The following is a 14824-nucleotide window of genomic DNA, read 5'->3' as shown; positions in this document are numbered from 1 at the left end:
TAGGTTGTGATTGGAATTCCCATTTCCAGTCTGAGTTCCCTCAGGACATCTGTCAGCACCCTAGTGCCCCGCTGTCAACACTCCACGCAAATCCAAACCTGGTTACTTTGTAAGGCTCATCTCTGCCTCGCGTGTACACTTGGGAGGAGAACACTGTAGCCAGTGCTTCGGGGCACGCAGTGGATGCTCTGGATGCACGCGCTGATGAACTGGATCTTTGAGATAGATGAAAATAGCAAAGTTACTGAAAAGAACTGGCCAGAAATGGGCCTCCCTTGGTGGCGCAAGGGGGTTAGGACGCAGTCTGTGAAGCTGTCCGCAGCCTCTGCAGCATGAGCTCGATATCCGGCCAGGGAGCAACCCACAAGGTGCGGCAGACCTCTCCTGTCTCGCCCACTGCTCCCCTCAGCAGTGTATTTCGTCAGTCTGCCTGTTCTGTTCCGAGCTCTGTCTCTGGTGAATCCTCTCACCCTCCGCATCTCTGGCCTGTCCCCAGCTCTTGTATGCATAAATAAATAAATCTTTAGAGGAAAAAAAAAAAAAAAAAGAAGTGGCCAGAAGCATGTGGCTTCAGAAACCATAGTGCGGTTGCCCCGGACGCCGCAGGGCACCAGTGGATTGCCAGTCCTCGCCGGCAGCCAGTCCCGCGCGTGTCCCCGCCCCCGGCTGTAATTGGCTGTCCAGCACTGACCTCTGCTCACCGGCGAGAAACGAGGCCCTGGGCGGAGTTGAGTGGTCCTTTTCTCGGAATTCATTGGTTGTCTACCCGTCAGTCACGCAATTCTGGCTTTCCGCAATCTTCATTGCCTAAGGGGGCTCAGGAGGTGGGCTCGGCAGTCTCCTGGACATGGCCGACAACGGCGGCTGGAAGGTAAGTGTGGTGGGTACCTGGGCCCTGGGTACCTGGGCCCCGCGGAGACCTCTTAGCACCGTCGGGATAAACCCAGCTCTCACCCCGGAAGGGGACTGCATGGGGCCCCTGCATCCGGGCGCAGCGGCCGCCAGCTTAAGCGCGTCTCTCTCCGCAGCCGCCGCGCCCCTGCGAGGCCTACCGCGCGGAATGGAAGCTCTGCCGCAGCGCCAGACACTTTCTGCACCACTACTACGTCCACGGCGAGCTGCCGGCTTGCGAGCAGTGGCGACGCGACCTAATCAGCTGCCGAGACTGGGAGGAGCGCCGGAGCGTCGACGCCCAGGTGTGCGGGGAAGCGGATGGCTCTTCGCTGCACCGGCTACCCACCACCTCCCCAAGTGCCAGGCCCTGGGGGCTCTGGAGAGGCGCCTTGGCAGGAGCCCCTTCCCTCCGTACTCCTCTAGAGAAATGAAAAGATTAGTATGTCAACTGGGTTTTCAGATGCCTTTAAATACTTAGGACACAGCAAGAGGGGAAGAGGTGTAGAGTAACTTGTAGAGAGACTCAGGGGGGCCCCTAACAGTGTTAGGAGTTATTAACTGGTCTGTGGAGGAGTGCAGATGCCTGGAGCAGAGGGAAGGTGAGCTTCAGGTATGAGGTTGGAGTGAAACCAGGGACCTGATGCACCTTACAAAGAATTTAAATTCTACCCAAACGTTTGCTGAGAGGCATGATTTTTTTTTTTCTGTCGTTCTGTTGTAATTGTTCAGCCATTCAGCAGTATTTATATTTCACTTTTGGAGATACAGGAATGATGAAAATAGAACATCTATGCTAGAGTACTGTGGCAGCTTGAAGGCCATTTTTGTGGCATGGAGAGGTGCTTTTGAGGGTGCAGTACCCATGGGAAGTGCTAAGGGAAAGGGAGCAAGCAGGACTGACAGCTGTTTCTACAGTTGTTAAATGTTAAACCAAGCTGCTGTACATAAGGTGAAAATGACGACAAATCCATGATAAATGGAAATACAATAAAAGAAGGAAAATAGCTTGCAGCCTATATGACGGTGAAATGATAATCTTTATGTATATATCTCATATTTCAGTATTAAAAATGGGGGTGATTTCATACTAGAAAAGTGGGCAAAGTGCTTGAAGAAGGAATTTGATCAGAAAGAAAAGTAAATGGGAAGGTATATAAGTTAAAACAACAGTGATAGTTTCTGCCCAGATGAATTCCGAAGTGTCTATAGGAAATTGGAGAGTCGGGTTCTGGTGCAGTGTTGGTGAAACGTCTGGTATCCTGTTTATCTAAATGTCTAATGTATACCTTTGACCCTGCTGCTTTACTTCTGAAAATTTATCCTAGGAAAGTAATTGAGTAACAGTGCACAGTTAAAAGTTCAAAGTGTCCATTCTACATCCACTAATAGACATTTGACCAAATAACTTCTCCCACACTGTATAGTACTACATAACCATTAATGTAGGTAGTAGTCTCCCCTGGCATACTGCTTCGTGGGGGGAAAAAAGCAGGAAGCAGACTTAGCCAACAGATTATTTCATCTCTAGAGAAAGATATTATAGATCTAAAATATGGACCTAAAATGTGTCAAAGCTCTTAATTTCATCATAGCGAAGGGTGTCATATTCTACTTTGCACTTCTGACAGCTTTTCAAATAAGAATAAAAACATACTATTTGAAACAATTTGGTGTGAGCAAAAACAGACAGGTAGAGAAGATGACATTATATGCTTGGCACCTCCCAAGTGCCCTGTCACAGTTGTGATGTACTTGTCTTGTGTTTATTTTGGTGGAGACAGTGGCAGAGGGATGCCCATGGGTTGAGCAGCACCTGTTGTCTGTCATCAGGACTCCTCACCTGTCCAGGGAATCCTGGATATGTGTCTCTTGCCTTATCTTCCTCCCTGCTGGCCATTCTTTTGGACTCTGGCCCTCTTCCCAACTCAACCCCCACTCTGTGGCAGGTGAACTTCATTACTGAAAGTGCTAAGCTCTGAGGCCTATGAGAAGACATTTTAAAATTTCCTCATATTGGGGTGAAAACAGGGTTGGTGGGGGGAACACAACAACTATGATGGAGGACGATGGCTGCTTCAGTGGTGGATGACTATACCTGGGGGGCAGGTTAATCTTATACTGTCAAAACACTAGCAAGAATGTAAAATAATGGTAGTTCAATAACAATAAAAATTTTTTCCATACATTATGGGGATCTGCAGTTTTTCATAGTTGTTTGGGAGAAATAATGATCTAGATCTGTGTGTGTGAATACAGAGTAATTGCTAAGGCATATTAAAGGGAAGTAGCCATGTTTCAGAGTGGTGTGTAGTGTTCTCTCTCTGTGTCCATCTGTGTTTGGAAGGTTGCCGAGAGAGGAGGATACAGGCCCTGTGGGCACATATGAAGCAGGAAGTGACCATGGTTTCCTTTGTACAGCGGTCCCTCTGTGAGAGTGAACGTGCACGAGTCCAGGCTGCACAGAAGCATGCTCAGGTGTGGACCCCAAGGCAGAGCCCTCCTACAGACTGGCACCTCCCTCTGTTGCAGGAGGAGAAAGACAAGTGATGAGTACCCCTGCACAACCTCCTCTGGTCAGTTTCAAGTGGGGTTATTGTGTGATCCTAAGGACTCTTGACTGGCACAGTCTAATGGATCTCTGGGAGCTACTACCTAGCTTAAAACATGGAGCCTTCCATCTGCAGTCCTCTTTTCCCACTCCTCACTGCTCTGGGGGTGCCCCACTGCTGCTATAATCTGTACTTGATCTTAGCCAAAAGGCCGAGAAGCGATTACTGCTGCTATAATCTGAAAGATAGTTGTACCCACTGCACCGTTTCCAGGAAGCCAAATACCACTGCAGGTCTCTGAGCCTCCAAGTCATGTGGGATCACATTTCCTCCTGGGGACAACAGCACAAAAGATGGTTGTCCTGAGGTCTACAATCCTCAGGTAAACTTTTTGAGTGGTGACCCTGAGCAGTGTGGTGACGTGGAGGGGCAGAATATGCTAAATGGTTGTGCTACAACGAACGGCTTTCCTGGTTCTTGACTTGAAAATGATCATGCAGTGCCAAGTGCTGACACTCAGTCAGCTGAGTTCCATGACAGTTCCTCTGCAGATACAGTCGGCCTCTGGACCTGCACACCGCACGCCTAGCCTTACAATACAGCCCTTGGAGACTATAGTTTTTAAATGCACACAGCTACACACAGGCAAGTTTGCATGAAATGGATTCTTGGCTTAAGAAACCCAAGCACAAGTCATAGAATTTTGATCTCTTTCCCTCAAAATTTCCCTGATCGTTTTTTAGAAAATGCAGAATATATCAAAAATCAGTTCACGTATTTGATTCCAAATATAAGCTGAAAATTAAATTCACAATTTGATTGTTAAAATTGTTAGATTTCATACCTAATATTGTGCTCAGTCTTAGAATTTTGTATACTCATACTCTTGTAGATATTTTTAAAATACACATCTATACCAACAAGAACTAGTTTTCAAAGAAGTCTGTCTTTATTGGGCCTCCCCGATGGCTCAATAGGTTGAGCACAGCGCTGTGAAGCTGTTGGCAGCCTCTGCAGCATGGGTTCGATTTGCAGCCGGCCAGGGAGATACCAACATGGTATGGCAGACCTCCCCTGTCGTGCCCGCTGTTCCCCTCAGCAGTGCTTTCGGTCTGTCTGCCTGTTCTGCTCCGCACTCTGTCTCTGGTGAATCCTTTCATTCTCCCACGCCTCTGGCCTATACCCCAGCTATTGTATAAATAAATTAAAAAAAAAAGTCTCTTTATTGATAAAATGATTTATCATCTTAGGGTGCATAGCAGGCCCCATTGTATGATGCTGAGGAAGAGGTGGGCCCCCACCCTCACTGCTTTTCTTCCTAGGCAGTGGAACCCATGTGTCTTCCTTAGCATTTCCCTTACGACTAGGCCCCAACCTGCCCACAGACAGTGGGTCAAATATCTTTAAATTCATTTCGGGGTGGGGGGACAAACTAATCCATCTCTTCCAAAGGACATACACCAAAGACAAAATTTTCTCTCATGCGTGTTTTTTCCTGTTTGTAAGAATGCCTGTGTGTGTGCCTGTGAGTGGTAGAGGTATTTGTGCATAGGACCCCAGAAGCAGAGGTGAGTATAACAAGTCAGGATACCCCCACTGCGGGGTCAAGTCTTGATGTGTCCACCTACCAACCAGGGTGTGTCTCTTCTGGCTGTAGCTGGTTTCATTAGCATTTCTGGCTAAGGAGGAGTGAGGGGAAGGCAGCAAGAGATCTTCAAGTATTCTCCTCACTCTGAAACACAGGAAGTCAAGTACCACTGCACAGGATGCCTGGAATTGTAACCTGGGGTTGGAGGGCTGCGGGGGATGACTGAAGCATACAGGAAAAGCCTAGGAGTGAGCAGCAGCCAACACAGCAGTCAGTTCTGAGGGGCCCACTCAAGGGAACTATACTTCCTGTTATCTGCTTATTTAGTGTGGTGGGCAGCCTACTGCTGAGTGCTGTTAGGAAGTGTTATCTCTTCTAGTCTATTCAACAAGTTCCACATGTACAGATCATCATATCTGGGTAGATGTTCATGCATCCACTCCCGTGTTTACTCTTTCACGATATCTGAGTGCCTGCTACACATGGCAGGGTTTGAGGCCCTGGGATTGCAGTCTTGAAACAGACAAGTTGCCTTCTTAGAGTACTAACTGTACTTTGGGGGACAAACATTTAAACAGTAAGTGTAAAGTGATGCTGAGCGCTGTAAAGAAAATGGACATTGATGAGATAGAGCAGTGTCACACTAAACAAAACTTTTGTAATCATCTGGTACATACTGTTACATATAACATCTGTCACTGAAACAAGTTTCACAAAACAGTATGTATACCATGTGATACACAGACATTTGCAAATCTGAGCCATTGTAAATTATACATGTAGCAACTTGGCAAAATGCAAGGAAATTATGCTGCTTGAAAAAAAATTTTAAGGATACATATAACCTGGTTCTATAAGTGTAACTTCAGTGAAATGGTATAATTATAGGGATGGAGAACATTTTATAGTGTTGGGGGTTAAGGATGAGTGGAAGGATGCGTGGGTGTGGCTGAAAAGGGGTACTTGAGGATGTCCTGTGGTGATGGTTGTATTTGCACAGCAATACAGCTAGTAAAATCATGCAGAACTAGATTTAAACATGTGAGTGCAGACATAAAATCTGAAAACGCTCTGAGTTGAACCAGTGTTAGTCTCTGGGTACTGGTGCTACCATGGTGTAAAAGATGGTAGTGCTGGGGGAATAGCACACAGCATCTCCCTGTATGATTATTTCCAACTTCCTGTGACTATACAATTACTTCAGAATAAAAAGTTAAACTGCTGGCCATGATGCACTGAATTGATCATACAACCTAATGACTGAATATCTTTTTCAAAAACACTACTATAAAGCCCCTGCAATGGACAGGGAGGTGGGAAAGGCCCCAGTTTCTGAGCCCTGACCCAGATGAGGCTCACAGCCTGCAAGGCAGAGAGCGGGCCACAACAGGTCATGAGGAACAAGTGCTATAGGCTGATAGTGTGGGAGACGGGGAGTGAAAGGTGCAATTGGGTCAGGATTCAATTATCTGGGTGGAAAAAGCCACAGGTCCAATCTGACTTGTGTTTTCTAGATCCCTCTGGCTGCTGTGCACAAGAGCTAGGGTACCCAGGTGGGCATATGAATGGGCTGCTACAGTGGAACAGGTTAAAATGTAGCAGTGAGGTTATGAAAAGTGACTGTGTTCAACATCTATCTCATAAATACAGCCAAGGGATTTAATGTCCTTAATTAAGCAAAGTTTTTATCCAGGGCTGGTTGAGTTTTTTAAAAAGTGAACCGTAATACTAAGAAAACAATCTGAATTCTTACTGAAAAGCTTCCCTGGTTTATCTGTCCAAAAAAACCCCAAAGTTGGTGGGGGGGAGGGGCAGAGGAGGGGTTAGGGTCAAAATAAGGGAGGGTGGGAATTGTATGGGGAATATAACCAAGATGATATAACCAAATGCATACATTGTAGAAAAATGAAAAATGATGTAAAAAATATAAAAAAAAAACAAAAACCCAAATTTCTTCTGGATACTGATGCCAGTCACTGGGAGAAAAGGTTCTCTTCATACACTGGAACTTCAGTTATGAGCTGAATTGTCTTTTCATATTTCTATGCCAAAGCTCTAACCCCCTGTACCTCTGAATATGTCTGCATTTGGAGAGGGTCTTTAAAGAGATAGGGTATAGGGCCTCCCTGGTGGCGCAAGGGGTTATGCGTCAGCACTATGAAGCTATCTGCAGTGGGAGGTGACCCACATGGCACAGCAGACCTCTCCTATCTCGCCTATCTCACTGTTCCTCTCAGCAGTGTATTTCAGCAGTCCGCCTCTTCTGCTCCCCATTCTGTCTCTGGTGGATCCTCTCACCATGCACCCCCCCCACCCCCCCCAAACACACCTCTAGCCTACATCCCAGTTCTCATATGCATAAATAAATAAATCTTTTTTAAAAAGGTAAGCTATAATAAGGTCTTTAGGATGAGCTCTAATCCAATGACTGGTGTTCTCATTGAACAAATAAGGACAAATAAGGACATAGAGGCAGGATGACCTGCGGCAGTCCTCTACAAGCCTAGGAGAGGCTTCAGGAGAAACCAATCCTGGAAACACCTTGGGTCTTGGAGTTCAAGCCTCCAGAACTGTGAAAAACACCTTTCTGTTAAGGTGCAGCTTCCATGTAGCTTAGTACTTTATTTTGGCAGCCCCAGTACACTAGTACACATACCAATCCAGATTAAAAGCACTTGAACAAAGACAGCCCTCTGCAACAGTCAGGACTGGGGGACACAGCAACTTTGTTAACAAGGATGTCCCTGGCTTGCTCCATTCTCTCCAACTTAAAACTCAAAGCTAGCTGATGTTGCAAGGGCCTCCTGTGCTCTGTATGTCCCACCAGAAGAGCCCTGCCTCTTCTCTGCAAGTCTGTGCAGTCAGCAACAGCTGCATGTGCTTCACCTCTGCTCTGCTGGGGTTACTTTGACCCAGAGAGTCCGCAACATGCAACTGGAATATTTTTACTGGAGGTAGCTTGCATCTTGGTCATCCTCTCTCCAGCACCTGGCAAGAAGGGGGTAGCTTCTCTCAACCCAAGCATCATCAGGTAAATTTTGACGCATAAAACACAGATAATTAAACTCATATTTATTCACAGCATGCTTGAATGCCTGGCAAGCAGGCTTGAACTCTCATCATTCTGGTTCTCAAGAGCATATGCTCTGAGGACAGCTGTCTATAGTTCTATCTCTTGAACTCCACCTGTGTGTACACCTTGGTGATGTCATGGTACCTGCCTTCAGGAGGCTGATAGTTGGAGACCGGTGGTGTGTAATCTGGCCCTTCCCTCTCAAAAGGGAACAGGTTGGGGTCCTTCTTGGTGGCTTCCACATGGAGTTCTGGGGATGTGAGCTGCAGTTCCTGTAGAGCTTCCTGCTGGGCCTCAAGCATTGACCTGATGGCATCCCTTTCCATCTCATGCTCTTTTTGCTTGTACAGGGACCACTTCTTCAGAAGCAGTGCTCTCCGCTCACTCTCCTCAAACGGGAGCTCCACCTGGGGTCGCTGTCTGGGAACACATAAACCCAAAGATGTGAAGCACTGACCTTCCAAGCCAGGAAGTCTGGGTGACTCATAACTCATGCATCCCCACTGCAAAACATGGATGAGATTTAAGAAAGTGCAAGTTTGGGATAAATTAAGGAATGGACTATTGAATGTGGCAGTAATTGCAGCTGATGTTGGCAACCAGTGTCATTTGCTCTCCATGGAGACAAGAAACAGTAATTTCAGAGTCTGGGAGCATATCTATCCCAGGCATAAATTACCTTGTTGAGAGGTAACTTATGAGTGTGAGATGGTGTTATAAAAATGAACACCAAAATCTCAGGAGCCACAAATCTAAATCTCAATGTGTGTCCCACTTATATGGCTACTTTTAAATGGTAGACACTTTTTACAAGAAGGCAACAACCTAGCATACAACACATCCCAACCATGAGCATTTGCATCATACAGCAGATGCTTTATGGATTTCTACCATCAAGGTGGGGCAAAGGCTGAAGACACAAGCAAGGCCCTACTCATCAATCCCAGTTGAAACTGCTCTTGCTAAAGACAAACAGTGTGAATTCCAGAGCAGTGCTGACTTGGCCTGGCTTCTCAAACAACTATTCTGAGTTTCCTTCCCACATTCAGCCATTCAAAAGTTACCACCCACATATGCTTTCTCCAGTTGCCACAAGACACAATAAAGGAGAAAGAGTAAGAACAGGTTAAACCTATTAAATCTCCATGCAAACCTACTCACAAATTCCCATCACAGGCATGAACAGCAGCTAGAACTTCCTGGAGATGATGGAACTCCTTTGCTCTGAGGATCTCAAGCCTAGAGGACCCTTACCTCTCTTTATCGAAGAACTTCACAGGGGTAATGAAATCTTCAATGGGAATTAGCTCTTGGCTAGCCTTTTCCAGTCTTCGGATCCTCTTTTTCAAACGGTCCTTTGCTGCTTGGTCTTTTTTAGGATCTACCTTCTTCTTCTTTTTCAGTGGTTCTGCTCTAATGGATAAAGTAAACATTAAACATTTTCCTCTTCGTTCTATCAAACATGTTGAAAGAACTTGCCACTAAGTGTAATGTCCCAAACTTGAACTGAACTTTCCAGTGGGGAAAGAAGGGCCTGACTTTATGAGCTCAGTGTGGCAGGGCGACATCCTTCACCCCATGGTCCTTGTAAGAACCAGAAAAGACTGAAAAGGCTTCATGGGGTGTCAGAGTAAAATTAAGGGTAAGTTCATCTGTAAAGCTGAGGTTCAGCTGTGTCCTGGCATTGTACTGAAAAGTGAAAATACCAGATTAATTACTTACACTTTTTTAAAAGATTATTTATGCATACAAGAACTGGGGTGCAGGCCAGAGGTGTGGGGGGTGAGAGGATTCATCAGAGACTGAGTGGAGAACAGAACAGACAGACTGGCTGAAATGCACTGCTAAGGGGAGCAGCGGGCGAGTCAGGAGAGGTCTGCTGTGCCATGTGGGTCACCTCCCCGGCCAGGGATCGAACTCGTGCTGCAGTGGCTGCAGATAGCTTCATAGTGCTGATGCTTAACCCCTTATGCCACCAGGGAGGCCCCAATTACTCGCATTTTAAATGGATTTGTGGTTTATAAATATAAGATGTTATATTAAAAGTAACTGGTGTGTCACTATTTACTATTTACTTGTTGGGATTTCTTTAAAAATTTCCCCAACATAGAGCATTGAAAAAATCTGATCTGGGCCTCCCTGGTGGCACAGCGGTTGAACGCTGGGCTGCGAAGCTGCCAGCAGCCTCTGCAGCGCTGGTTCGATTCCCGGCCTGCCAGTGAGGGTCCCACATGGGGTGCAGACCTCTCCTGCTGTGCCCACTGCTTCCCTCAGCAGTGTATTTTGTCAGTCTGCCTGTTCTGCTCCCCGCTCTGGCTCTGGTGAATTCTCTCACCCTCCTGCACTTCTGACTGTACCCAGTGCTTGTATAAATAAATAAATAAATCTTTTAAAAAAAAAAAAAGAAGAAAAAATCTGATTTACTCTGAGGAACACAGCTCCTATGGTGATAACTTACCAAAGAAAATAAAATTCTGTAGCATCAAGACCAAGTTTTAGGAATCAAGTTTTTAGAAAGCATCCAGAGCCCTAGGTGGAAAAACCAATAGCAGTCCCCATCTCTTCAGAGACTCAGAAATGGAAGGCCCGTAGTGAAATATAAGTTTATGTTGTGCCTTAGAAACACAAAAGAATCACATCAGAGCTAATGAACATTTATTTACCTACTTTTACATTTTTTTTAATTACAGGCAGCAGATTTCCATGTAGAGAATGTTGAAAGAAAAAAATCTGCCAAAATGTGATGAGAAACTGCAGCCTTTAACTTTGCAAACAACCTTCTGCACTATTCACTCACACATTTATCTTCCTCTGACATCCTCAAAGGGGTCAGGCCCATGGTAGCGTTTACCTCGTGGGAATGAGTTCCCAGAAGGACAACAAAGTAGCTCGCTGGTGGGTGTTTCTAATCTGTGTCTGCCAAGTCCCCATAAACCTGAAAGAGACGAGTATGCATAAATATGATTTTCCCTATTATACAGGGAGAAAGTTGCTTTACAATGTTTTTAAAACCAGTTTGTAATTGCTGGATGTGACAGCCATAATAATGTAGATTTTTCAAAACCTCGTTCGCAACAGAGAGCACCTGGGCAAGGTCACTGCTCTCCAGGGTCATCGAATTTTCATGCACAATAAAAGACGCGATCAGGTGACTCATCCCAGACAATTCCGTGGACAGGAATGGCCAGGGAAGTAGTGCAAGCAAGAGCCCGGCATGCCGACACGGAAACTTCGGCGCGCGCCCTATGCACCCTGACTCCCCGGGTATCCGCACTCACCAGCTTGGAAGGCGCAGAGTGCGCGCGGAAGCTCCCAGCGCCGCGGCGGCCATTGCCCCTCTAACAGCCCAAAGGCTGCTTCCGGGAGAGCGCCCCTCGGCTGTCCGACCCGCGGTGCCCCGCGCTAAGGTCCGCCAATCCCGCCGCCCCGCGCTCCCACGTTCCGGCTTAGAGCCCGTCTGGCCCCGCCTCCCACGTAGTACAGTCCTTGGCGTCCTGGTGGCGCGCGGGCAGCCCTCGAGCGCCTCGCACCGTGTGTGGCCCCTGATCCTGTTGCAGTCTGAGCCCTTATCTCAGTGCCACTGAGATAACAGGCCCGTGCCTTTGCGAGGGCCAAGACCCCTCACTGTAGAGCGCAGTGACCCAGGGGCGCGCATCTGCTGCTCTGGGTCCCAGTGTCCGAGTCTGCGAAAGTGGTCCCCGCCTTCCAGTAAACGTGCGCGCCTCTGCCCTCCCAGGCACCCTACCAGGGCCCAGCTCAACTCCTAGCCCCAACCCGCATTCGTTCGAATTCCGGTCCCCCGATGCCCGCAGAAGTGTACATGTCGACGCTGGCACGTGGCCTGGCGCTCGCGAGATGCCCTATAGACAGGCGCGTGTTGATGAATGACGGAAGCTAGTTAGTCGACTCGGAGCCGGCGAGGTAGGGCTGGCTAGAGACCGTCCACGTCATCCGACCCCGCTTGACTTAGCCGGCCAGGGATGCAACTCGGGGTCTTCTGGCCCCCATCGGTCCCTGCCCGCGCCGCCCCTGTGACTGCCGCGCCGCGTCGGACCCGGAGGGCAGCTGTCCTGCCAGTCGCTGCCAGAGAACAGCCCGGTGGGCCCCATCCGCGCAGGGAGCGGTTTCCCGCCGGGGAGATTTGGCAGGTGCGCGCCCTGACTTCCGGCGTTGCCCGGGAGCCGCCGGAGGAGGAGCGGCGCAGGGGATGAGGCTGTGGCGGCGCCGGCGGCGGCCGAACTTGGGGGGCGGCTGTGGCGGCGGCGGGGGGCGCGAGCCGGCAATGGCGCGGCGGCGCTGAGGGCACGTGGCGGGCGGCGGCCGGAGGGCGGGCGGTGCGGGAGGAAGTGGCAGCGGTGGCTCCATGGCCCGGGCACGCTGAGGGAAGCGGCTCTTGCCTGAGCCCGGCGACGGCGGCGGCGGCGGCGGCGGCGGCCGAACAATGAAGCTCCTGAAGCCGACCTGGGTCAACCACAATGGTGAGTGCGCGCGGGGGTCGCGGGAGGCTGAGCCCGGAGTTGGGGCAGATTCTGGAGTTGAGTCAGAGCCGCGCGCAGGCCCTGCCGGTCTCAGCCCCGACTCCCGGTGCCCGAGTCTTGGAACCAACCAGACCGGACTTTGTCCTCCGCGCCGGGAGGTCGGTGAGCCGGAGCACGTGCTCCGCCTGGTCGCGTTAATTCAGCTTCTCCCCATCCCTTTCTGGCTGTAGAGCTGTGCCCACCTGTGGTCCGTGGAGGGGCAGTGGCCTGGCTCTGGGGAGCGGCCCTGCGCGCTGGCTAACTCCTGCCAGGCTAACTTGCGCCACTCGTCTGCATCGTCCAGGATGTGCTCAGATGGTCCAATGTGTGAATATGGGCGAATACCCCCTATGACCTTTCAGTGACCTGGTGAACACCCGAAATCTGCACATCTCTGGCATCCTGAAAGGGCTCTGCCAAGGCATACTGCTTTGCCAAGGTCTGGATCTGGTGACAGTGCTTCCAGTTAGGGGAATCTGGCCCCAGAATTCTAGGCTCATGGCTGAGCTCCCCCAGCGGAAGGAACCAGGCTTCTGATGAGCTTGGGCATCATGGTGACTTGGGTAGAGACATACAGGGCACACATATTTTCTAGAAAAAGAATTTTCTTGGCTTTGCGGCCATGGCCCGATGCACACCCTGTGGTAGTAGACTCTTTCAGTCCTGGTTGAGAACTGACTCTGGTACAGGGAAGCCAGTGGTAACCAAAAGTTTTGTCATAGTTCTACCTCGTTAAATAAGTAGAGGAATTGGTCTTCCCCAGAGAAATGAGGGCAAAACGTCTTATCTCCTTGACAGCACTGAAGCCCAGGAGCACTCCTTCAACCTGTAACCCTAATTCCCACCAAATTCCACTGAGGACACTCTGTGTCAAAAGGTCACTCTGATTGTCTTGTTTCTCATTTCTACTTTGCAATTGAGCTAGAGTTCAGGGGTTTTTTTTAGCTGGAACTATAGTTTTCTTTTAAATTATGTAGAATAGGTGCTTTTTTAAAAGATGCTTAAAAAAAAAAGTAGCTTTTTAGTTTTGAACTTAACCCCAGAATGCTGTCTGCTCCTGCATTAGCTGAACATCTGTGTTCTTTCAGTCAAGTGCTATCTCCTTTCATCTTCTTGTGTGACATCTTGCTCATTTTCAGGACCTAGGTGAAGTTACCTTTTCCTTTTGTTACTGTTCTTCCTAAGTTACTCCATTAGATAGGCTCTTTCCCTGTGGATGTTTTTCCATGTGCCCCAAGGCTGGGTACTCGCCTCTATAATCCTTGCTTCACCCAGCTAGTGCCTTCCTAATAAGCCTATAAAATAAGTGTTAGCTACAGCAGCTAAGAAAGCTGAGGTTTCCATAAATTCAGAAGAACACAACTAGGTTTACTGTGCATGAAAGCAAAAGCCATAAACTTTAGTTTCATTTCTCCTGTGTTGCTCTCCTGATGTATAGTATGTAGATCTTTCCCTGGAGAATTGGGCAAATGTTTAGTAATTATAAATTATGGTGCTTGTGAATCAGGAGAAGGAAATTATTATGAACTAGTCTGCTCTGTAAATGAAGGTCTGAATTTTCATTTTAAAATGCTTTGCCTAGATCAACTTATGCATATAATTTACACGCAAAATACAAAGATACAATTATACACCATGTGGAGAGACAGTTTTCCAGTCTCTCGTCTACCTTCTGACATTTAATTTCTAATTTGTGATAAGCTCCTCTATAAGTACATGATGGCAAGATGCTTACACAATGAAGGTGCAAATGAGTGAAAGTCCACAGCCAGAACAGAAGCCAAACTTCCCAATCTGGCTGAGTGGGCCCAGGCTGGGAAATTTGTTCTTATGGCCTTGCCACAGTCCCAGAATGGGGTATGATGATATTTGCTCTGCCTTTTCACAGTACAGTTGTATTGTTCTCCAACTACAAACTGCTGTAGAAATCTAAGAGATAATAAGAGAATTTGAGACTGACTGGATGGGATTTAACATCTTCTAAACTATTCTTTGTCAGTTTTCTTCCTTTTTAAATCTCCTGAAATCAACCTCTGACTCTTTAAATGTTCAGAAGAACTGCCAGGGTAAATTACCACTTTCCTATAAGATATGATCATGGTCTGGCTCACTACTGAGCAGTTCTTTAAAGACTGGTGAATATTGAGAGCTATTTGGGAGTGGGGAGCTGCTTAGCTAGAAGCCAGAATGATTGATAGTGACC

At 47.9% G+C, this 14824-nt stretch overlaps 3 protein-coding genes across 3 annotated transcripts in view; 2 read left to right on the top strand and 1 right to left on the bottom strand.

The window, feature by feature from the left end:
- Window positions 1–847: 847 nt before the first annotated feature.
- LOC311178749 (synaptic plasticity regulator PANTS) lies at window positions 848–3441 on the top strand (the record flags this gene model as incomplete). The annotated part of the gene is made up of 3 exons (XM_084245482.1): window positions 848–899; window positions 1012–1196; window positions 3313–3441. 3 exons carry the CDS (start codon window positions 848–850, stop codon window positions 3439–3441), a joined length of 366 nt encoding a protein of 121 aa, XP_084101608.1.
- Window positions 3442–8199: 4758 nt separating this feature from the next.
- Window positions 8200–11435, bottom strand: MRPL40 (mitochondrial ribosomal protein L40; the record flags this gene model as incomplete). Its single annotated transcript, XM_084245814.1, has 4 exons — window positions 8200–8524; window positions 9359–9517; window positions 10956–11039; window positions 11383–11435. 4 exons carry the CDS (start codon window positions 11433–11435, stop codon window positions 8200–8202), a joined length of 621 nt encoding a protein of 206 aa, XP_084101940.1.
- Window positions 11436–12545: 1110 nt separating this feature from the next.
- Window positions 12546–14824, top strand: part of HIRA (histone cell cycle regulator) — a gene marked incomplete at both ends in the record, with an annotated part of 90516 nt that continues 88237 nt past the window's right edge. The window contains one exon of the mRNA XM_084245220.1: window positions 12546–12582. Within this exon, the coding sequence (XP_084101346.1) occupies window positions 12546–12582 (37 nt within the window). The remainder of the gene's footprint in view (window positions 12583–14824) is intronic.

The sequence above is a fragment of the Talpa europaea genome (genome assembly GCF_964194135.1).
Source record: "Talpa europaea genome assembly, chromosome: 10".
Classification (NCBI taxonomy): domain Eukaryota; kingdom Metazoa; phylum Chordata; class Mammalia; order Eulipotyphla; family Talpidae; genus Talpa; species Talpa europaea.
Note: the sequence above shows the minus strand (reverse complement) of the source record. Positions and strands in the feature narration are given on the sequence as shown.